General features: G+C 45.9%; 1 protein-coding gene across 3 annotated transcripts in view; it reads right to left on the bottom strand.

Annotated features, from left to right (window-relative positions):
- MED27 (mediator complex subunit 27) overlaps window positions 1-22,764 on the bottom strand; it is a 209,670-nt gene that overhangs the window by 20,444 nt on the left and 166,462 nt on the right. For 2 of the 3 annotated variants that reach the window (XM_082468228.1, XM_082468229.1), the window contains exons 5-6: window positions 12,386-12,493; window positions 3,056-3,097 (exon numbers count right to left, since the gene is read on the bottom strand). In XM_082468228.1, the coding sequence (XP_082324354.1) occupies window positions 3,056-3,097; window positions 12,386-12,493 (150 nt within the window). The other variant, XM_082468230.1, reaches the window with a different exon arrangement.

Here is a 22,764-nt window from a genome sequence, read left to right as displayed (position 1 = left end):
GGTAGAATAAAAATATAGCACTTTCTCTCCAAATCTATGCTTCACCAAATCTGTGTTTCACACATTTTACAACTTCCTAATAAACTTTCTGCTTGCATTCAAAAATACTTAATACTACACAGAACATTAAAAAATCTTTGCCAAGGCAAGCCTGGGCAAGGCTCTCCCTCATAAAGGGTATCTGAATGGAAATTGGACATTGTTAAAATCCCAGGTTATGGGTCTGTGATGCTCGGGGCCCCTGAAGTCATTGCCCGCCTTTTGTGGAGCCAGAAAGTAACTCACTGAAATACCACAGAGGACACTAAGATAAACCAGGTTAAAAAAAAACAAACAAACCAAAACTGTTTTAACGCTCTTCACTGGGAAAGCGAAACAAGATGCAGATACCGAGCAGTGTTCTTCCTCCTCAGAACGCTTTTCAGCCAGCTGCTGGGGGAAAATAAGAGCTGTCGGCAGGGACAAAGTTAGCAGCTAAGGCCGAGGTTTTATGCAAGCTGAACAGGTAAAGGCCTTGGGTATGGTCACCTAGATAAGAAGGCCAAGGTTAAAACGTCATTGCCTACACTAAAGCCCACACGTGACTACGCACTTTTTTTTTTTTGGTGGGGGGCTGCGTTGGGTCTTCATTGCTGCGCGTGGGCTTTCTCTAGTTGCGGCGAGCGGGGGCTACTCTTCGTTGTGGTGCGTGGGCTTCTCCTTGCGGTGGCTTCTCTTGCTGCGGAGCGCAGGCTTCAGTAGTTGTGGCTCGTGGGCTCAGTAGTTGTGGCGTGCAAACTCTAGAGCGCAGCCTCAGTAGTTGTGGCACACGGGCTTAGTTGCTCCGCGGCATGTGGGATCTTCCCGGACCAGGGCTCGAACCCGTGTCCCCTGCACTGGCAGGCAGACTCCCAACTACTGCACCACGGGGGAAGCCCGTGACTATGTACTTCTTTCCCTTAGGCTCTGGCCCAGGGAGGGAGGCTGTTTTTTGCTTTCTGCATCTAGGTAGCTCAGCTGGGTGAAGGATTTGGACTGTCAGAAGAGCCAACACTATGAGTCTCTTTTTGAAATGATTTTTACATTTTGGATTAGTTTCAGATTTACAGAAAAGTTGCAAACATGGTACACATAGTTCCCACATACCCCTCACCCAGTTTCCCCACTGTTAACATCTTTCATTATCGGGTACGTTCATCAACAACTAAGAAACCAACGTTGGTTACTTATTATTGACTCAAGTCCACACTTTATTTGGATTTCACCAGTTTTTCCATTAATATGTTCTTTCTGGTTCAGAATCTAATCCAGGGTACATTTAGTGCATTTAGTTGTGATAAGATCATGACATTTTCATGCTTACGTAGGCTCCCTAAGTGTGTGGTGTTACGCCTCAGACCGCTCCCCAACCCTGGACATCTGTCCTTTGCTTCCCCCTTTCACTGTAAAGGGGTCCAGGGAGCAACGCGAATTGAGGTACATTAGACACCAATAGAGGGCTGGCCCCTTATGCTCCTTTGATACGAAAGCCCAATGCTCACTGCTTAACGGGGATGGGGTTTCCTTTTGGGTGATGACAATGTTTGGGACCTGGATAGAGGTGGCGGCTGCACAACAATGTGAAAGTCTAAGAGCTACGGAATTGTTCACTTTAAAATGGTTACGTTACATGAATCTCACCTCAACTGAAAAAAACCCACCATCCTATGCTAAGCTACCCGGCACACCCTGGACACAGTTTTTACTCAAGTGGGGATAACTCGGGCCCAGTTTTCAAAATCACATCCTTCCTCCACATTAATCCCTCCACTGGCTTCTCACTGAATTGACAGTAAAATCCAAATTCTGCACCGGCACCTAAAGGCACCTGCCGGCCCGGCCCTGCCTCGCGTGCCTTCCCCGCCGCCCTCTGCCTGCTCCCATCACACGGGTCCCAGCGGTGCTGGACCGTGCCAAGTCCCTCCTCCACACCAGCTTTCAGGGCTGCTGCTTCCACTGTCTGGGACCCTCTTCCCGTGGCCCTTCACATGGCTGGCTCCTTCTCCTGCTTCCCGTCTCAGTTTAAATTTTGCTGCATAAAGGCCTCCTGAGACCACCCCGATGTGGAGGAGGTCCCTCCTGTCCTCGACCACAGCCCCCGGTAATGACCTGGAGTTCTCTTATTGATTCTGCTTACTTGTTTGTCTTGTTTCCCCTGTATTCCTAGCACCTAGCGTAATACCTGCCCACAGCAAAGGAGCTCAATAAATAATTGCCGTTGAACGTGAGGAGGCAATGAGTGGATTTACAACCAACTCTATTATTTGCACTGCTGGATGGAAGCGGACACAGAGGACGGAGAGCACAGAAGAAAGTGGCTGGTGCCCTGCAGGGGACCTGGCCTGAGGGCCATGGGAGAAGCCTTCAGAAGCCCCAGGTATGGAGCTGGGCCAGGGAAGGGACCCTTCCACCACTGGGAGCTGGGAAATGGACTTTCTCTGGTCACATTTCACTTTTTCTGGCATTTCCCAGAAAGTATTTCTTGGGGAAGCCCAACACCTGAAAAAGATGCCACTGTAATACAGAGTGGGGGTGGGGTAGGGCCAGCCCGCATTCCTCAGCCCATCCTTAAGGCACTTGTGTAGATTACTGGGCTGTGAGAAACTGAATTTAAAAACTGTGGGTTGAGTCTGAAGCAACTCAAAAGCCTCTGATTTTTTTAAAAGGTATAATTTATATATAGTCAAATTTGCCCTTTGTAGCCATGTAGTTCGTTCTGTGAGTTTTGAAACATACAGTTGTGTAATCACCATAATTAAGACACAATATTTTCATCACCCAAACATGTTCCCTTATAGCTCTTTGGGGACAATCTCCTTCCCTCACTCCTAGCCCCTGGCAACCACTGATACGATTTCTGTCCCTAATGTTTTCTTTTCCAGAACATCACATAAATGGAATCATACAGTGAGCAGCCTTTTGTGTCTGGCTCTTTTCACTTTTTAAAAAGCCTCTGACTTAAGACCAACGTTTACACCTCGAAGTATTCATATTTCCCTTAGTGCCTCTTGAGGAAGAAGCAAAAAGTACAACTTACCTTCTGGAATACTTGATAGTTGGATTTGGACCATATATCAAGCTGTGGGGGGAACAGATAAAATATCAGCATCAATTTTAGAATTTTGGACTCCAAGAAATGATACTGTAACTACTGTTATTAAGCTTGAAAAAAAAACCATGATTATAGAAAAATAGAATCTTGGGGTTGAAAGGATCCTAAATGTCGAGCCTGAATTTCTTCTTTATCAACCTGTGGTGATTTGAGAAGACGATAAGAAGAGATATAAGAAGTCAACCTGAGGCACCTGCTGCGTCCACAGCCCCATGAGCTGAGCCCCTCGCTCACTTCTCTAACTTTGACCACTGCCACGGTTCTCTTGCGTCACCCAACATGCCAAGGTCAGTCCTGCCTCAGGACCTTTGCACCTGCTGTGCTCTTCGCCTGGATTGCTTTTCCCACAAACCCTCCCATGGCTCCTCCTTCACTTCCTTTGGCTCCAACATCACCTTGTCAGAGAGGCATCTCCCAGTTACTCTGTCTAAAATATTCCCATACCTGTTGTCTTGCTTCTCTTTATCCTTTCAAAAATTAAAAATCTTCACAGCTCTTAAAACTAACTGAAGCTTTTATTTCTTTTGTTTACGTTGTCCTAGCACAGGACCTACCATGTTACAGGCATGCGTGGAGGAAAACAGCCCCCCGCTGTTGAACACCTGTTCCACGCCAGGCAGGCACTGGTCCTTCCACATGCACTCTCCCACTCACTCCCCAGAACAAGCCTGTGTGGCTGGTCCCATTAGCAACCTTCCTTCCCAGATGACGAGACAATGGTTCGGAGCCATTCAATTGCCCATGGTAATCTGGAGAAGCTTCTTACGGATGGTCTCGCTTGGTGGTGCTCAAACCTGGGTGGCATCAGAAGCCCCTGGGGGAATTTCTTTTGTTTTTTAATATACAGATTCCTTGGTCCCTCCCCTGGAATGTCGGAATTAGTAGGTCTGGAGTGGGCCTGAGAATATGTTCATTTGTTCGTTTGTTTTCGCAGCGCTCCGCAGGTTCACTGTGATGGCTGGCCAGGTCAGGAGCCCTGGACCCCTTGGTCAAGGAAACAGAGGTCTGAGATGAAATGGGGGCAGAGTTCAGAGTCCAGTCCTCCTCTGGCCACACTTGGTCCTACACAGGGTAATCCGCGGCTCAGCCTACCCAAAACCACTCTGGTTTGACAGGTTGTATGAGAAATCAAATCAGTGCCTTCTCACTGTTTCAAGAGGTTAGAACAAACGGAGAATGGCAAAAATAGAACTACCCCCAACACAGTGCAGGAGACAGCGCAAGGACAGTGCAGATTAAAAGAGGGGCCATCACTAGGTCCCAAATGTGCCAACAAGTCAACGTTAATATACGAGTTCAAGAGTTGAGCAAACTGAAACCCCTGGTCAATGGGCCTCTTGAAACCTGCCTTTGGGGTTGGCCAGTGGTCAAGGTGGAAAGCCGAGACACGGCTACCTAAGCCTGTGTGCTGTGTGATGACTTTGAAGCGTCTGGGAGCATGACGAGCCGTCAGATGGGAAGACGCCCCCAGGAAGACCGGAAGTGAAGCGCTGCACCCGACGTGGGACAATTCGGGGTTCTGTTTCTGTTCTGAGGGCTTTCTGAAAACCGCCCTTGGCAATGAAAGGCTGGGCTGGGAACAGCCATGCGTGCAGTTCTCCTGGCTTCTTCCTGTTCATAAGTGGAGGAATCTGGGGGCCCCCCTGGACTCGGCAGGGCTCCTGCTGCAGAGGGTAAGTTTAGCGGATCCAAGTCCAGGAACGATAGCGGAGGAACTGTGATTGAACATTTATTTGAACCTGTCTGCCTCCCCCCCCATCCCCACTGCTGAACCATCTCCTTCCTGCATTTCCACAAAAGCCCCCACTTGACTCCTCTCCTACTCTGGCTAAACTGCTCTCCAGAAGGATGGTGTCAATTTTTAGTCACTGCCCCCCAACTTAGGCCAATTGATGGAGTAAGAATTTTAAAAATCTTAAGGCATTAGATTTTTATTTTGACAGGTTAGCAATTTGCAGGGGAAAAAGTGACATGTTACCTCCAGATAACTCGGAAGGAAACCTCAAAAGAAACATATGAAGTTAATGCCCTACATTATCAATTCTGTTGAAGAAAACTGTTGGGCAGCTGGTCATATTTGGGAGGATAAGTCAGGTTTATATCATGATCTTAGTGCCGCGGTTTAGCCCAGGGCTTAACAAATGTAGCATTTAAAGACTATTCAGACATTGCAGAAGGAATAAGAACAACTTTTTGTATCTTTTAGCTTTACCAAATCACTGCCAAGATGACAGAGAGATGCCAAAGATTCTAAATCTAAATTATTGGAGAAGTCACATCAATATCTGAACTAATATAGTTCTCTTTCCATTTTCAGCCCACAGCTGTTTCTTCTGAAGTTCTCTGCTGTTTATCCTTCCTGCCTGTTCACATCATACACAGGCTGACATAAACACAGGGCCATGGAAAAAGAGAAAAGAATCTGCATATAGAGTGAAAAGTTCATTTTAATTTAAAAGAGAAAATTACATACATATAAAAAAAACCTCAGTATCTGCAAACTGTTTTAAATAAAAAAATCATCCGGAGAGAAATACGCACAGGTTTAATGAAGAGATGGACTCTCTAGCCTGATTGTGTCTTCTCAAAACACACAGCGCTCATTCCAAGCGAGGGTGTTGCTCTTTCTGAAGGCGGTTGAAATATATTATTCAGGACCCTAGGGACCAGTTCTGACCACCTGGGATAGAAGGACGCTAGACAATACTACGCCCTGCTTCCCAGGCGCACAGGGGTGAGAAAGGGATCCGATGACAGCCGCTTCCCCTTTTGCTGTGAAGGCACAGCAGGCAGTCTGTAGTTGATTTTCTGCTAGATTTATGCCAAAGAAAGCCATTTAAGCAGGCGTTCTAGAGTTAGTGCCCTGCCTCTCCTCAGGGCCAGGAAGATTTCAGAAATTCATTTCAGGGAGCCGGGACTGATGCAAGTGAATATTTATTAGCTTCAGCTTATTTGCTGCAAAGGAGGGCACGGCTACCAATTTTTTTGCTGGCTGCAATATTCATAAAGGAGCATTCTGGAAGCTACAAACTTTCAGCCCCATGAACGAGAAATTATGCTGAACTATAGTGTCAGGGAAAAGAAACTAAGCATCCCCCAGTACTCTGGGCAAGCATTAGAAAGATCTTAAAATGGAAAAGCCAACCTTCTGGTAATTGGGGCTGAATCTGCAGTCTTAGGAGCAGCCTGTGGGACTCTGGGGATTAGAATATTTTAGGGGTGGGAATGTGGTCTCTTTTCAGGTAAAATGGAAACAAACCCCACAGATGACCAACTGCTTCAGCACAGATTCATCGGCTCTCAGGTGACACGTCAGACATCAAAGGTCCTCTTGATGCACAGGAAGAACTGGTGATAACAGCGACAGTCAAATTCACTCACCGAAATGAAAAACCCGAATGTCCCCAAATCAGCGGGCAAAGGAATGCTGACTATGACGCCCATCGGCATCTCCGGCACAGCCAGAGAGGGCAGGTACCATCTGCACATGACCGTGTGTTCAGCCTGCACTGGACCTGCGTCATCTTTCTAGTGTCTCCCAGCAATCGCACGAGAATGATAAAATTATGTCCAATTCACAGATGAGGAAACTGAGGCCCAAAGACGTTAAGCAGCTTGTCCAAAATCACAGCGTTAACATGTGGTAGAGAATTCAAAACCAGGTCTGTCTCCAGAGGCCCAGCTCTTAACCTGGGAGGAAGATGGCCCTGTACCTAGAATTCAGAGGGAATGCTGACTCACAGCGCCCCCTAAGCTGTCAGAGCTCAAAGTGGTGGTGGGACACTCTTGCAAAGTTCAAGATGACAAGTTCAGGCCTTTCAGGCCTGCTGATGTGACAAACATCGCCACTAAAATTCCTTTAGCAGCAAGTGAAAATTACGGCAGCTTATCAGAAAGTTATCAATTCTTCATTTCAAAAAACAGTACAATGAAACTATAAATTATCTGAAGTTAACACTTCCAAATAAAACTCATAAGCCTCACAGGCACTTCAACGTCTAAAGCTTTTATTTATTAGTAGCTTCATCTTGCAAGGTCAACAGGTGATGTGTCAGTAGAGGTAGGGTGCTATAAACCAGCAATGGTGATGGATTTCTCCATGGTCATCCAAGTTTTCAAAACCACAAACTTCTATTTGGTCATCTGCTTAAGTCTGCCCACCCTCCCCTAGAGAGTAAAAAAGTGAACAAGTTTTACAGGTCTGTTCTTCTTCAACTTTTCACTTTCAATCAGGACATGCACTTGTTACTAAAAAACTGCTGAAAGCACAATTTCAGGGCATCCTCTGCATATGAATTAAACCGGATTCCCCTTCCCCAGCTTTCACTCTTCCCCCGTAAGTAACAAGAGGCCATTTTTCTGAAGGTCGTCTGAACAATTTCAAAGGCTACAACAAATCAAAATGTTCCCTGCATCTAATATCAAACGGGGCTGTTGCCAACACTTATTAGAGGAATCAGATTCACGCTTCCCCCAACCCCCTCGACCCAAACACACACACACACACACACACACAACTCTGAAGTGGGAAGAATGCGGGGATCAGAAATTACCCTGGAGACAGCTCTGGCTGTCTTTGAAGGTTCCCTTTGATACCACCATTTCTTTTCCTCTCTTGTGCTAGGAGGCTAAAAGCTGCCTTTTTTTATTGATATGGGATAATTAATGAAGCTATAGCATTAACATAACCTAAATCCCCTAATAAGATAAATTCAACCGAGACGCTTATATTTTTTCAGCTAAGTCTGCCTGGTGTAAAGTCAGGACAACGGCCAGGTATTCAACATGCTGAGTCATGGCTCTTTGCTCCTCCCCGACGACAATGAAACGTAGGGCGGTAAGTCTTAATAGCATTTTTATATTTTGTTCGAGGAATTAGTCTGCTGGTGCTTGGATCAAAAATATGCATCACAGGTAAAGACACAGGATGATCAGGGTAGAGGTAGTGGCTGTTAGTGCAAAGTGAGAGATAGGCTTGCTGGGATTCTAATGGGGCGAAAACCTGCCAGAGCTGGAAATCGGGGTGGCGTGGGGCCACCCTTGTAACAACAGGGCTAAGAACCCTTTCAGAAGCTGGTTGCTTTGGGTTTGGAAGAACACAGACAACTGCAGAGGCAGGAGGAATTCGCAGCTCAGACCCCTAAGCCAAGGCAAGGCTTTCCAAGCCACACCTAGTGCATCAGGGCAGTATCCACCCCCAGGCAAGCGCTTAGGCACCAACTCAGCAAATGCAGGGTTGCACCTCTGGAACAGCAAAACTGCAGGCAACGATTTGTTCTTAGACCACACCTCAAGCTCCGACGGCTCCTTCCAAACGCTGCATTTTATTTGGGATGTGCCAGACGGTTCAACACATTAACTGCACTAATGCTTATATGTATATAAATATATAAGTTCACATATACCAGTATCAGTACTAAAAAGAGAACACTAATAATGGCTGCACAACTTTATTTTTATCATTTGTAAGGTACTCTGAAAAAAAGGGGTGAATCGAATTGGCTGGGCTTAGATTCTGGGCAAGCTTCTCTGCCAAATGCGGTAAATGTGCCTTTAAAACAACAAGTGGACTCAGTCCTCCTAACCGTGCTCTTCCTGCTTTTAGGGTCCCTGCTTATCTCTAGGCCAATGTATGCAGTGGTAAAAGGGAGCAAGAGACCTCCTGTACCGCCTTTGTGATATGACTCAGAATTCAGGCTCCCAGACGCACACTCACTTTCCTTCTGGTGAACAAAGAACCCGTGCTAATCCCTCATTAGGGAACCACGACCCGTGTGCACGTGCACGCTTCCTTTATTCTTTATTTACGACTTCACTCCCTGTTGCTTCGTCTAGTGCCCGGCTCTCATTTCTTTTTTTCTTCCGGCTCTCATTTCAGATTCTCCATTCTTCCGTCCCACCTAAAGCAGTTTCACATCCCCAGGAGGCTTTTTCATTACCTCCTCCCACACATTATTATTCTACTGTGTTTTAGGCACTGAGGTATATCCACAGGAGGGAGAGAGTCTCGGGACAGAGCCTGGACCCTCGAGGAGCCCCTGGCAGACGGAGGTTTGGGATCTGGCTCGGTGAGTGACCGCAGGCAAGTCATTTTACCATGCTGGGTCTCAGTTTCCTTGTCTGGAAGATGAGTCTAACAGTGGTACCTACGGTTCATAACCACTGGAGGCAAGGTCTGCTTCGTACAATGCCTACCAGACCAAACATGGAGGACACTAGTGTATTCATTAACTGCAAGACAGACATGCAACAAATAATCAGGACGGACTAATCCTAGTACTAGAGAAAGACTGTTCAAAATGCCACGGAGGTTCGAGTGGATGACGATCACTTGTACTGAGCAGAGGCAAACCCAGGCCTGCCATCTCCAGAGCCCGTGCTCACAGAAGAGGCCTCTGGGAAAACGGGGGCCGGATGAGAAGGGACAGGGCACTCAGCCAGTGTAAAGCCAGTAAGCTCGCCAGGTGGACGGGAGGGGGCAAGCGTCCCAGGTCCAGGGCACAGAGCACAGGTGCAAGTGTGTGAAAGAATCTGGCACGTTCTGGGAGCCACAAGTAGCACAAAAGGCTGGAAAGTAAAAGACGAAATGGATGTAGAGAGTGACGGCAGATGAGGTCGCAAAGGCGGGTAGAGACCAGATCACTAGGCATTTCTATGCCTTGCTAAGGGGTCTGGATTTTATTCTACAAGCCAGAGTTTTCAGAAGTGTGTTTTGCCAAACACCAGTGTCACAATATGCTCCAAGAATAAAGGAAGAAAAAAAATGCATGGTCAAATTAGTTAGGAAAAGACTGTATACTATGTACCCCTCTCGGGAGATTCATAGGCAGTTAGGCAAACTAAGTGTTTAAGAATTTCCACAGTAAAGAAAAAATCCTACTGAACTTTCTCTAACCCAGGGTTTCTCAAACTTTTTTGATCAGGGACTGCTTTGTGCCTAACATCTACTAATATCCCACTTTCCTGCTTTGGGCAACGGGGACATGGCAGAAAGCAAGAAATCACCCCCTTGGCTGTGTATTTCAGGAAGACAGCTCTGGAGGCCAAGTGAAGGACGGACGGCGGAGGGAAGCAGGACTGCAGACTGGAAGTGAGGAGGCTGGTGCAGCGTCTCAGCGGAGAGATAAGGAGAAGCGAGGAGGAGAGAAGACGGATGGGAGGGGCCCAGCTGGAGGGATAAAGAGGGAGACTCACCAGAACCCACCAACAGACTCCATATGGAGACAGCGGAAGGGAGGCCTGAGCAGTGAGGTGGTGCAGTCACCCTGGATAAGGACCAGCTGAGAGAAGCTGAGGTTGGTTTTGGACAGGCTGAACTCGAGGTCCGTCTGGGGAGGAGAGGTCTGACCTCGACACAAATCAGGAGTGATCCCTGTGCGGGGGGACACGTGCAACCACAGGGGTACGTGTAAGAATGGCCAAGGGGCATGAGAGGAGGGGGAAGAGAACCCCCAGTAATCTGGGAGTCAAGGGGGTAGACGGGAGGAAAGGAACTCCCAATAGCAGCTGAGGAGGAGTAATCAGAGAGAAATTCTAGAAGAATACACTGAGACTATTTTCTAATTCCCTTGTTTTAAGTGCAGAATAAAAATAATACTAATCATTTACTGACTATTAACTAGGTGGCAAACCGCTTGTGTTATTTTGGACACTTTCAGTGTGGGGCAGTTAAATAAATATCATGTTAAAGATTGATATTGATATTGCAAAGTAGGTAAAATCTCCACTCCTTATAATCTACATTCAGAGTATGCTTCACTTGCATCCTGAATTTGGTATCTCTTATAGCACGGTCATTATTAGTACCTAGCTTTTATGTATTTATTCTTTATATCCCCAAGTCACTTGTAAGTCCCTGGAGACCAAGGGCGTGTTTCACAGCAGGGGTGACTATAAAGTTGTAAATCTTGAACAGAGGCAACAAGAACCCTGTCTCTAGATGACCACTGACTCGGGCTCTTGGCAAGGGTCTCCACCGCCCCAGCCTTGCCTCTGCTGCTGCGAAGGAGTTCGGAATTTCTCGTTTAGAATCGCCATCTGAGTTTCTGAGTCACATACACAACAGATCACATTTGCCCCAATTATTTATTTTATTCTCCACACTTGCTCCAAAGACATTTTGGTTTTTCCAAAAAGAAAAAGGAAAGCTTCCTTGGAGGAATGCTTTTCTCTCAATGGGGAGATTTATGAGAACTCTGCAGGGCCCTGGGAGTAAGAGTAGCTTCCCATGGTGACAACACTCAAGCGGAATGTGGAAATTCGAAATGCTGGGTTACTTGTTCAAAATACAAACCCACTTTACAAACCCAAAATACTGACCCACTTTACGGGTCACACCCTTTATATTACACACTGTTATGTGCTAAGCTACACTGGTCACCCGTTTTTGGAGAACATTCTATCCTCATTATAACGTGGCCGTTGGGTGGTAAGTCCTGGTACTAACAAACTTTTAAATTTTAATGGGATTCATGAAGAGAAGGGAAAGCTCCAGGGAGAGGTGAAGATGGAGGTTTAGTGTCAGGAAGTGACCAGGGTGTATCTGGGTGGGTATCTCTGGCAGAATGCTCATTACGCTCTGGAAGCAAACACAAATGAAGGCTGTCGACTCTCATTAGCATCCTCTGGTGCTCTCTGTATCTCCATATGGAGAGTGTGCAGTCAAGAGAAATTAGGGGTTCACGTGGGTGAACTTCCCATGAAACAAATCACTCATGGAAATAACTCATCTTTTTTCAATTGTAGTATTCAATATGCACTGCTATGGATAACCAACTTCTGGGGGCTACTTGCTAGTTTCAAGGAAAATGATCATTATCAGGTTGTGTGTCAAATTAACTTGAATTTTCCTCATGGTTCTAGGAAGAGCAAAATGCTGAACCCTGGGCTATTGATGTGCTGCGTGACTAGGCAAAAAAAAAAAAAAAAAAGAAGGGAAAGAAAAGAAAGGAAGAAAGAAATCCATTTCCTCAGAAGACACATTTAATGAGGCAACTGGGGGGTCTAAGGTGATAAATTAGAAATTCAACTAAGGGTAACAGGCTTAAAGGAAAAAGCAGAAGCTTGATGAAAAATGCAAGGGGAGAGAGAGGAATGTTTTTTTGTAAAGTGTTCAGCTTCATACTGATAAATCTATGCTTGTTGATCACTTTAGCTATGATTGCTAGTGTTTAATGTCATTCATCTGGGACTCTATTACATTTGTTCTGGGATACAGAAAATAAAGGAAAAAACAAAAGACTCCAGAGTGCCTACCTTGCCATCTTCTGTGTAGACGTTTTCATTATATCCCTTTACTATCGTTCGATCAATGAATAGGCTCCGCATGACGACAATCACTTTCAACACCTTTCCCAAGGTCACCTGTCAAAACACACGTGTACAAACATGAATGCTTACACTGGAACATGCAAACCACACGAATTGGGCAAGACAATGAGAAGGAGAAAGGATCACCTCTCCTCCTGTTCCTGAGAGATGCACCAGTGGACACTCGGAGGAAAGGCGTGGTGGTCGCGCCTTGTGCCAGCCTCCTAAGGCATTTAAGATGGCACAGGTCCCAATTCATCTAACTACTCTGAATTTATTTATAATATTGGCTTATAAACTCTCAGGATAATTTCCAAATGTTTACTATCTGCTGGATAAAGTAAGTTTCCCTTTTTTTTTTTCCTGTCTTAAGATTACCTTCTTCAAAGACTATCCTACAATTCTGGCCTTCTAGGAGTTAGTGAGCACATTTGTTTTCATATTATGTCATGAGCCTATGTACACCCATGGACTATGTAAAGAGTACAATAGAGGGATGAAAGGCAGGCACCAGATACCCCCTGGTTGAACTGTTTTTTTTTTTTAATATTTATTTATTTGGCTGTGTGGGATCTTCGTTGTGGCACGAGGGATCTTTTCTAGTTGCAGCATGTGGGATCTAGTCCCCTGACCAGGGATCGAACCCGGGTCCCCTGCACTGGGGGCACAGAGTCTTAGCCACTGTACCACCAGGGAAATCCCTGAACTATCTAATTTTAACAGCTAGTAAAAAGTGGAGCAGTTCTGAAGGTAAATGAAAAGTAGCTGAATTTTATCTCCAAAAAGGAACATGGTCCCGTAAATACATCTAAGTGCTTTTACTCTCTTAGAACCTAAGCACATGTTATAGATTAAAAAAAAAAAAAAAACAAAGAACAAAAAACAAAAACCTAAAAAAAGTGCAGTTTCATACATGCCAGGGAAAAAGTGACCTGCTGGGCTTGCTGAATAGGCCCAGCCTTCAGAATAGAAACAGCGCCTTCTTTTCTTTTAGGGGCTCACAAAACCCTTCTGATGACTTTGTCAAGCCTCCTCTTTCATTTCCTAGATGAGACCCTAAAAGCAGACTCGGCAAAGGACCCAACCCAAGGCCCACCGTCTGGGTTGGTCCATGAGGCTCTGACGTCACAGAATTGGCTAAAAGGAGTCCTGCTGGGCTCAGACAAGAGTCTCCGCCCCAAGCAGCAACCCGGATCCCGCAACTCCAGCAGCAGGCCGTTCCAGCAGCAGGCCGTTCCTCGGGACGCCACCTTCAACCATCCTTTCCTTACTTCCTCATTCCTTGCAGCTCTTAGCCTACTGTTCAAAACAACAACGGTCTTCTCTTCTTGATCAGTCCTGGGTGTCAGTGAACATTACTAATACCTAGTTCCTTCAGTAACGTCTAGTGCTGAGTTGATCTCTATTTCTATATGCCCCAAATAGTACAGAATATAAACGGGGTAAGAAAAAGATATGACACGTTTATTTACATTTAAGAGAATGTTAAAAGCACCTTATTTCTGGATAGTACTTTTAAATATTGCTATACCATGTAACATTTAATGGGTCATTTCTTGCATAACTGGAAATGACTCTTTAAGGATGCCAATAAACCAGCAAGGTAGGAACAGAAACTCTGTCTCTAGTTTACATGCAGTCTTGGAAGGAAGCAAGGGAGGGAGAGGAATCCAGCTATAGTTTGGCAGTCATAAGCACTGACATTAATAGCCTCTCGCTGGGCTAGAGTGAAGGTCCAACGTACCCCCTCCAACAGTGCCACCATTTTCTAACATATTTTAACTCTCTTTGCTAAAAAGCGTAGATAACTAAGCAATTGTTTCCTTAAAAGAAACGAAATCTAGCTGACTTTAACTGATAAATTCCCTTAGTAATTTCTCAAGCTTCTTAAAATGAAATTAAAAAAAAAAAAAACACACTAAAGATACTAGAAATGTTATATTTAATTTTTTTGTTTTTATAAGTGATTTTTGGTATTTTAAAGTCAACTAATAGTAAAATAGTTAATAAACGCTTATTATGGAACAATCTAAAATTAGAGAAAAAAGGAATAAAATAATTGTTTATAGACTTTCCATCCAAAGATAATCACCACTTTAACATTTTGGGGTACTTCCTTTTAGTCTTTTTACTATCAAAGATGCATGGTTTTTGAATTTTTCACATGTTTATAATTGAAACTAAACATATAATTTCAAGTCAAAATTTTATTTAAAATTATGAGGTAAGCATCGTCCCATACTGCTGTGTAGTCTTCAAAACTGGCATTACACGTGGCCTGGCATTCTATTGAGTGGCTATACTATAATTTCTTTAACCATTCTCCTATTGCTGGGCGTTAGTTGCTTCCAAATTTTCCCTAATATTAATATTAGGCTGCAATGTGCCCTTTTGTTCACCAAATTTTTGCTGCATTTGGTATTATTTCCTGAGGATAGATTGGTAGAATTGTAATTACTGGGGCAAACAGTACAAATATTTTAAGGCTTTTGATACAATTTACCACAGGGTTAAGAACACTCTTGTCAGCACTCCACTCTTATCAGCAATGGGTGCTATTAAATCAAAACAAAACAAAATAAAATCCACCCCCTCCCAGAAGTACCGACTTAATTACCTTCTTTAAACCTTTTATTATGGAAGACTTAAAAAAACATATACAGAAGTAAATGAAATAGTATAAAGAACCTCCAGGGACCCATCCCAATGTCAACAGCTACAAGTCTCGGCAGATCTTTGTTTTACCTACACCCTCACCTACTTTTCCCTTCCTGAATTATTTTGAAACAAATAACAGCCATGGTATCATTTTATCCGTAAATATTTCAGTCTGTATCTCTAAAAGGGCTCTGAAAACAAAAAATCATACCCATGCTGCCACGCCACATCTAAAACAGCAACAGGAATCCTCTAGTGTTATCAAACCTGCAGTTCAGTCAGTGTTCATTTCCAACAGTCTCATAAATACCACCTTAAAAAAAACTTTGCTTGTATCAGGATCTGAGTATGGTCCACACAATGGAACTGGCTGACCTATCTCGTAAGTCTCTCCTAAACTCAAGGTATCCCTCTCTCTATCCCCTCTCCCCATTCTATTTGCTGAAGAAACTGGGTCATTTTTTCTATAGAGTTTTCCACAGTCTTGCTTTTGCGGATGGCGTCCCGGTGGTGTACATGTTACTCCTTGCTCTGTACTTCCTGTAAATTGGTAATTAGATGAGATTCAGGCTTGATTTCTTTTTTTTTTTTTTTGGCAAGACTACTTCACAGGGGTGTCACAGACTACCAACAGGCGGCATGTGAGGTTGGGTGTCTCAGTTTGTGATGCTGGCAGCTGGTGACCCATTAAATTCACCAGGGGTTACAGACGGTCGTATTCCCATGAGATCAACAGCCTTCATTTATTAGCTGGAACACTTCTATAAAGAAAAACTTCCCCTATCTACTAACTGGTTACCCAGTGGTAGAATTTATTATATATGTGAGAGAGGATAAATGCTCAATTCTTTCCATTTATTTACCAGCTTTCTTTTTTTAAACTTTTAATTTTATATTGGAGTATAGTTGATTGACAATGTTGTGTTACTTTCAGGTGTACAGCAAAGTGATTCGGTTATACACATACCAGTTTTCAAACAATGCACTGTTTCACTAGGTTACTTCCAATGTAGATGGCTTAGTTTTTTTCCCTTAACATTATTATAAACTCAAAGAGTGAAACATATTTGATATATTTTTGTCTGACGCAATTATTCTTCTTATGGATGCTCGAACTGTCCTGTCTGTGGCTGGTGGGCATCTTTTTGAGGCTGAATCCTTTCGTCGTAACCCTAGTCTCTGTGACGGCTTCCTTGCTGTCTGGTATATGATACCCCGGGCCTGTCCTGTACGGTTCCCACCTGAGGTCATGAATCAGCCATCTCATCAAGCAACTCTGGTTCTTTCCAGTGGGAAATGGTATTTCAAGACCACAACCAGAGCAAGGGGCAAATCATTTTTCTTTTATTAAATAAATTTATTTATTTATTTATTTTATTTGTGGCTGTGTTGGGTCTTCATTGCTGTGTGTGGGCTTTCTCTAGTTGCGGTGAGCGGGGGCTACTCTTCGTTGCGGTGTACGTGGCCTCTCTTGTTGCAGAGCACAGGCTCTAGGTGCGCAGGCCTCAGCAGTTGTGGCACGTGGGCTCAGTAGTTGTGGCTTGCGGGCTCTAGAGCTCAGGCTCAGTAGTTGTGGCGCACGGGCTTAGTTGCTCTGTGGCATGTGGGATCTTCCCGGGCCAGGGCTCGAACCCACGTCCCTTGCATTGGCAGGCGGATTCTTAACCACTGAGCCACCAGGGAAGCCCAACAAATCATTTTTGGATAGGTTAAATTTTTTCTTTTTCATTCTATGAATCTGGATTAGGATAGTTTTTCCTTTCCCCCTTGTTTTCTCATCCTACATTCATGTATTGAGGTTTAAGTGTTTCATCTTCTTTTCTAATAAAAAAATAAGATATTCCGCAGTCATACAGCACCCCCCACTCCTGCCCCCCCACTCATACTTCGCACCTCTGCCCCCCACCCTCAGCCCGCCATCCCTCCCCTCACCCCTCCTGCCCGCTTTGCCCTGGAGCCCTGGGACAGGCTGGGTCTCCATGCCCCGCCTTGTGCGCTGCGGCTTCACGCTCTCAGGGAAGGGGCACGAGCCGGGGAGGCTCACCAAGAGCATCCCTCCGGCTTGTGTCTGTCCCGGGCGGTGCTGGTTTATGGACACCCAGTGCTATGGAGTCTGGCTCTGGTTTACTTCTATTATCTCTTGGACCTGTCAAGGTCTATGAAGTTTGTCAATTCTTATTTTTTATAGAGCCAGAAAGGACCCTGGTACTCAACTAGATTGCATATGCATAGATTCCTGGCTTTTTGAATTTTTAACACGGTCATAATGAAACTGCATACACAATTTTGAAGCTTAACGTTTCGAGGCTCTGGAATCAGGCGCATTTGGAAGCAGGTCTCGGCTCTGCTACTGGACAGCTTGGCCCAGTTACCTACCTTCTCTGAACATCCCTTTCCTCCAGCCAGTGGAGATAATGACAGCAGCGCCATCTCAGAAATGGCTGCGAGGAGTCAAGGAGACAATGCACCTGATAAGGGGTGTGGCACAGGGCCTGAGGGGCAGCTATTGCTACTTAGCCCAACACCTTGTCCGGACCTCACAGAGGCGAAATGACTTGAAGCCAGCTAACATCAAAGCTGGAACCAGAGGGCTGCTGCCTCCAGTCCAGTGAAATTGCCACCTATGCTAATCTGCCTTTCTGCTGTCACACCTGGGGCTAAAGGGACACTGCAGAGAGCGGGTGACAGTTGTGCAGGCCCTGAAGTGTGAACAAAAATGTGCTCCCGTTGAATGACTGCTGAGAGTCTGCAAGCCTGAGGTGCAGGCGGAGTGGGGAAGGTACGAAGCTGCCGCGGAGGCTGATCTTGCTGACTCCCAGAAGAGGCCATTTACTGTGAAGGTCAAGTCCACTGGGACTCTGTGCCACACCTGCCACTTACAGGCAGGGTGACCGAGGGCAAGCCGAGCCACCTCTCGTGCCTGCTCACACAGCTGCAAAATGCGGAGGGGCCCGCTGAGGAATTAAATGCGACGACCCATGGGAGACGCATGGCCGCGGGCGTGGCGCACCACACAGCTCACCGGCCATCAGCCTTCGTCCTCCTCAGAGGCGGTGCGGTGGAGAGGGTCCTAGGAGCCCTTCAAGCCCTGCCCTCAAGATGGAGCTTCGTGCGTGTTCTCTAATGTTCTTTCCAGCTCGCACGTCACCCTATGATGATTCAGATTCTCATGTGTCTGGACTGTGCCGGTTCCTAACGTATCTGGATGCAGCAGGTTGCAATGACCTTGGAGTTTTGGTAGACTGATACGGCGGAGCAGCATATACAGGCCAACAGACACCGTTCTACAAACTAGCCAATGGTGGCCATGGCTGGAGCAAAATGCCCAGAGACGGGACTACAGGTCGGTGCCTGGCAACTGCTATGGGATCCCACAAATAAAGCTAATGCATCTGGCAATGAAGTGGGCTTGCCGTTGCCAAGGTAACCCTTCTTCTACACTGAGCAGGTCACTCACTACTTCTGCGTCTGTCCCCGTGTGCTCAGATGGCAAGTTGTGAAGAGTTTAGGGGTGCACTGTGCTTCCCCAACGGGAACCAAGGTGCGCTTGGAAAGGAAACCGCTGGGCTGGACCACCCAGCCGGCCGTCACCCTTCCAGGAAGTGCCCTTAGAGATGCTGTCACAGCCCATCCCCTTGCAGGGGCTGCATCAGTGGTCTTCTCTATCTGTTCTACGGCAGTCGCCTACCAAGCTGTATGGCATTGGGAGAATTTCTAGTTCACTATGGCGAGGCAAGTCACAAAGTGGGAGGCAAGTTGAGGAGAATAGCAAAGATATTTCGTTCTGCTCTGCCGCTGACTGCTATCCAACGCAAACGTAACAAATCTGGTAGTTGAGACGTTATCTACACTGGCAGACCGGGTGAGCTTGGAAGGTGGGAGAAGCTGATCGCTTGCAACCTCACTCCCCTGGGCTTGTGCAGGGAGAAGGCACCCTGAGGCTGAGCAGTAGCTGTGTCTAGGACGTAGCGGAGGCGAGCTGACCAGCGGCTTATTCGCACGAGGAACCTGGACTGGACACAGCCCCCCCGGCCTGGCATAAAGCACGTGTGTGGGAGGTGAAGTGGGGAGCACAATATTTGTCACTCAGACAAAGGCTGCATGGATGAGCTCTGCTTTGGGGGCAGGGATACAGTTTAAAAAAAAAAAAGAAGCCAACCATACATACATGTGTCCACAAATGTTATTTTCCAGGTACAGACAAGGTAAAAGTTTACTGTGTAGGTGTCCTTAAGGGGTCTGCTGTGCTTGAAATGATGTTTTTCAAAGTGTAGTTAGAAAGGGGTGGGGAGGGAGGGAGAGAGGGGCAGACAGGCACCTACAGGAGGTTCAGGAACAGTTTTTCTTCAGTACAGAACCAAGAACCTTCCTCTTTGTACTAATGACAAAGAAAGATGAGGATAAAGTGAATGATCCCCATAAGCATTTATTTATTGAATACATAAGTGGATGTATTATGTGAAGCACTGCGCAACGACACTACTTCAGAGAATCATGTAACTTTAGAGCTGGCAAGTTTTAAAAATGATGAGGATGAGTATAATTTTTGTGACTTTCTGTCTGAATTAAAAAAAAAAAAAAAAAAAATCCCACAAGGACTCAGAGGCAGGGAATATACAAATCAATTTTCACTGCAAAGTAAAGGAGCTGTTACAGTGGAGGATTACTGGACTGAATGGCAATATTATGACATAGTATGAGTGTGTTTCATGTTTGGTAATTGCAATCATTGTTGCTTTTGTTGTGGTCATCCATGTACAATGCTTGGTGTCAGTCTATTTATCTCTTGTAAAAATAAAATACAGTGTGTGTGTGTGTGTGTGTGTGTGGAAAAAAAAAAAAAAAGTCATTTTCTCCAACTCCCCCATTTTCAAAGGGGTAAACTGAAGCCTAGAGAGGTTAAGAAGTATCAAATATGGCTCCTACCTTGAAGGAGCTGATAAAACTGACATATGCCTGAACTAACTGGAGGGCGGTACACGGCGCTTTACCACATGGGGCTCACCGTGTACTTGAGAAGTTTTGGGGAGAAGAGTGCTGCGTCACTGAGCTGCCGGAACACGCCTGGTTGGTCGCCTGTCCATTTTACCCCACGTTTTGAAAGGTGGAGTTGGTGGTATAGACGACACTCCCCAGACGATGTCCCATGAAACATTCCTCCAAGAGATGTTCTTACATGTGACCTGGAAAAAACGTTCCCCCAAGCTTTTCCCTGATGCCTGGGGGTCTTCCCCCGAGTAATGCGGACACCCCCTTGGCTCTATGACAAGGACTGGGGCGCGCCCACGGGGCCGTAGTTTCCTCCTCTACCTAAGAACCCTGCCGTACAGCCCAGGCAGGTGTCTCAGTCTCATTCTGAATAGAAGGAAGCTGAGGTTTAGCAAGCTTTGAGGGCAAGGTCACTGCTGTTCTGCGCAGGGCCGGGCGCCTGTCTCTTGCTGTTTCCCCTTCTCATGCCTGGTCCATGACCCCGCAGCAGCGGCTCTAAATCACAAGACACGGCGACCACAGAGCCTTGGACCACCTAATCCTCGAACTGCCTGCCGTATTTTCTGGAACTCTGGTAAGTGGCTCAAAACCGTGCTTCACAAGGCTCCTGGCTTCCCTCCCAAATGGCTTTATACTCACACTCCTGACCTCATCTATAAGATGCCACTAAAACACTTGCTTTATCTAACGTTAGCGGTTTTTTTTTTTTTTTTAAAGTGAGCGCTCTGAATCCTGCACAGCTGCTAGGCATGTGCAGCCCTGACAGAATCGTGCTGGGGCGGAACGGTTCTCCTGACAGCAGGTCTCGCAAAGCTGCAGCAGCAAGAAGGACCGGGACCCGGAGGTACAGAGGGAAACTGGCTGCTGCTTCTTTCTAGGAAAACTGTAAAACCGGAAACAGCCAAGAGAAAACGGAGACAGACCAACCCGGAAAGGCTGAAACGCTGGCCAAGCTGAGGCAGAGAAGATAAACCTGCTGTCGTGGCTGGAAGAGGAGGTCCCTAGTACGAGGCGCTGGCCGGACAGTAACCCAGTCGTGACAAGAAAACGGGCCACGTGACTTGGAAACCAAGAGGTCAGACGGAGGGAGCACCAACGATAAAACTGATATTCCTCTACGCCGAAGGTCACTGGGCCATGTGACTTGGAAACCAAGAGGTCAGACGGAGGGAGCACCAACGATAAAACTGATATTCCTCTACGCCGAAGGTCACTTGATTTTTGCTCAATGGGGTGGCTCAGTTATGCCTCTGATGATGAAATGCAATGCCACGTAGTGTGATACAAGAAAGAGAAAATCAAACTGGAAAGCGACTCCCATGGACGGGCTAGATTTGAGATGTGAAGTTGTTACAGCCTCAAGAGGTAAATTATATCTTCCCTTTTGACAAAGACCTAGGAAAAATAAGGCAGATAAGCTGACTTTAGGTTCTGTCTACCAACAAGTTAGAAAATCAACTTGCCAGCAAGGCAAGCAAGCATGGGAGTTTCGTTTAAGGACTCTGGGGGAAGAAAAGACCTGAGTTTAGATTTCAGCTCTGCCCCCTCCTGGCTGTGTGACTTGAGGCAAGTTACCTGGCCTATGAAGCCCCAGCTTTCTTGCCTGTAGGACCCAGCATAAGGCTGCTGTGAGGAGGAAATGACACCAGACTCGTGAAGGGCTTAGCATTGTGATTCAGACTTGGCCAGTATGCCATCCGTGGTCATGCTGGGTGACTCCCTCCTTGCCCTTGTCATGGGGCACAGGCGGCATGGGGAGGGGGCGAGGGCCAGGGCTTTGGAGCCTGAGAGACCCAAGTTCAAATTCTGCCTCTGCCATGTACAAAGCAGCGTGGCTCTGGGAGAACCAACTCACGTGAGCTCTGGCTTCCTCGTCTCTAAGGTGGAACCCTTTATAAGGACTGGGCATCCACTGCTATTAAGTGTCCAGGGGAGTCACTACTGTCACTCGCTACGTGGTAGCAATTGCTGTATCACTGCGGTAATCCTTTTTAACAGTTACGAAGCACCCCGCCTAATAAGATAGGTTCATTTTTCTTTAGGTGGCTTATTCCCTTGATGAGTACATTTGAATCATTTCCTAAGGAGCCATCAGTGTTAACAATCTGGGCACTTCTGATCTTCCTGAACCCATTCCTCTCTTCAAAAGTCACAACTGCCCTGGTGGGAGTGGAGTTTCATCAGAGACGTCTTACTCATTCTCCAAGTTCGTTTTCATGACAAGGAAGGATTAAGAAATAAGTTTCCATTTCATACGATAAATAACAACTTCCTCACAGCCTTCCTCTCTCATCTGGTTTCATGTTCCCCTCAACGACAACAAAATTCACACACAATGTAAAGAAGCAAAAAGACAACAGAGAAAAACTCTGCTTCCTGACCTTGGTTTCTGGCTACCTTACAGGGTTTCCCTTGCAGTGTCATGAAAAATCCCCCAAACCGTCAAAATAGAATTTAGTTCATTTTCATTTATAAAACATACATTCAAATATATAACATAAACCCCTCTGGGAAAAAGGAGAATACGACGCCTGTATAAAAATAGGGCATCAAGATTCCAAAAAGATGTTGTGAGAATGAAGTGGGATACGGGTTAGCTGACAAAAGGAGAAGCTGACTATTGTTTTCTCCAATACGCTGAAAACGTCAAGTTTCTACTAAGGGATGTGATGTGGAAT

The sequence above is a fragment of the Balaenoptera physalus genome (assembly GCF_965194825.1).
Source record: "Balaenoptera physalus genome assembly, chromosome: 7".
NCBI classification, from domain to species: Eukaryota; Metazoa; Chordata; class Mammalia; order Artiodactyla; family Balaenopteridae; genus Balaenoptera; species Balaenoptera physalus.
The sequence above is the reverse complement of the archived record's forward strand: the minus strand, read 5'-3'. Positions and strand labels throughout refer to the sequence as shown.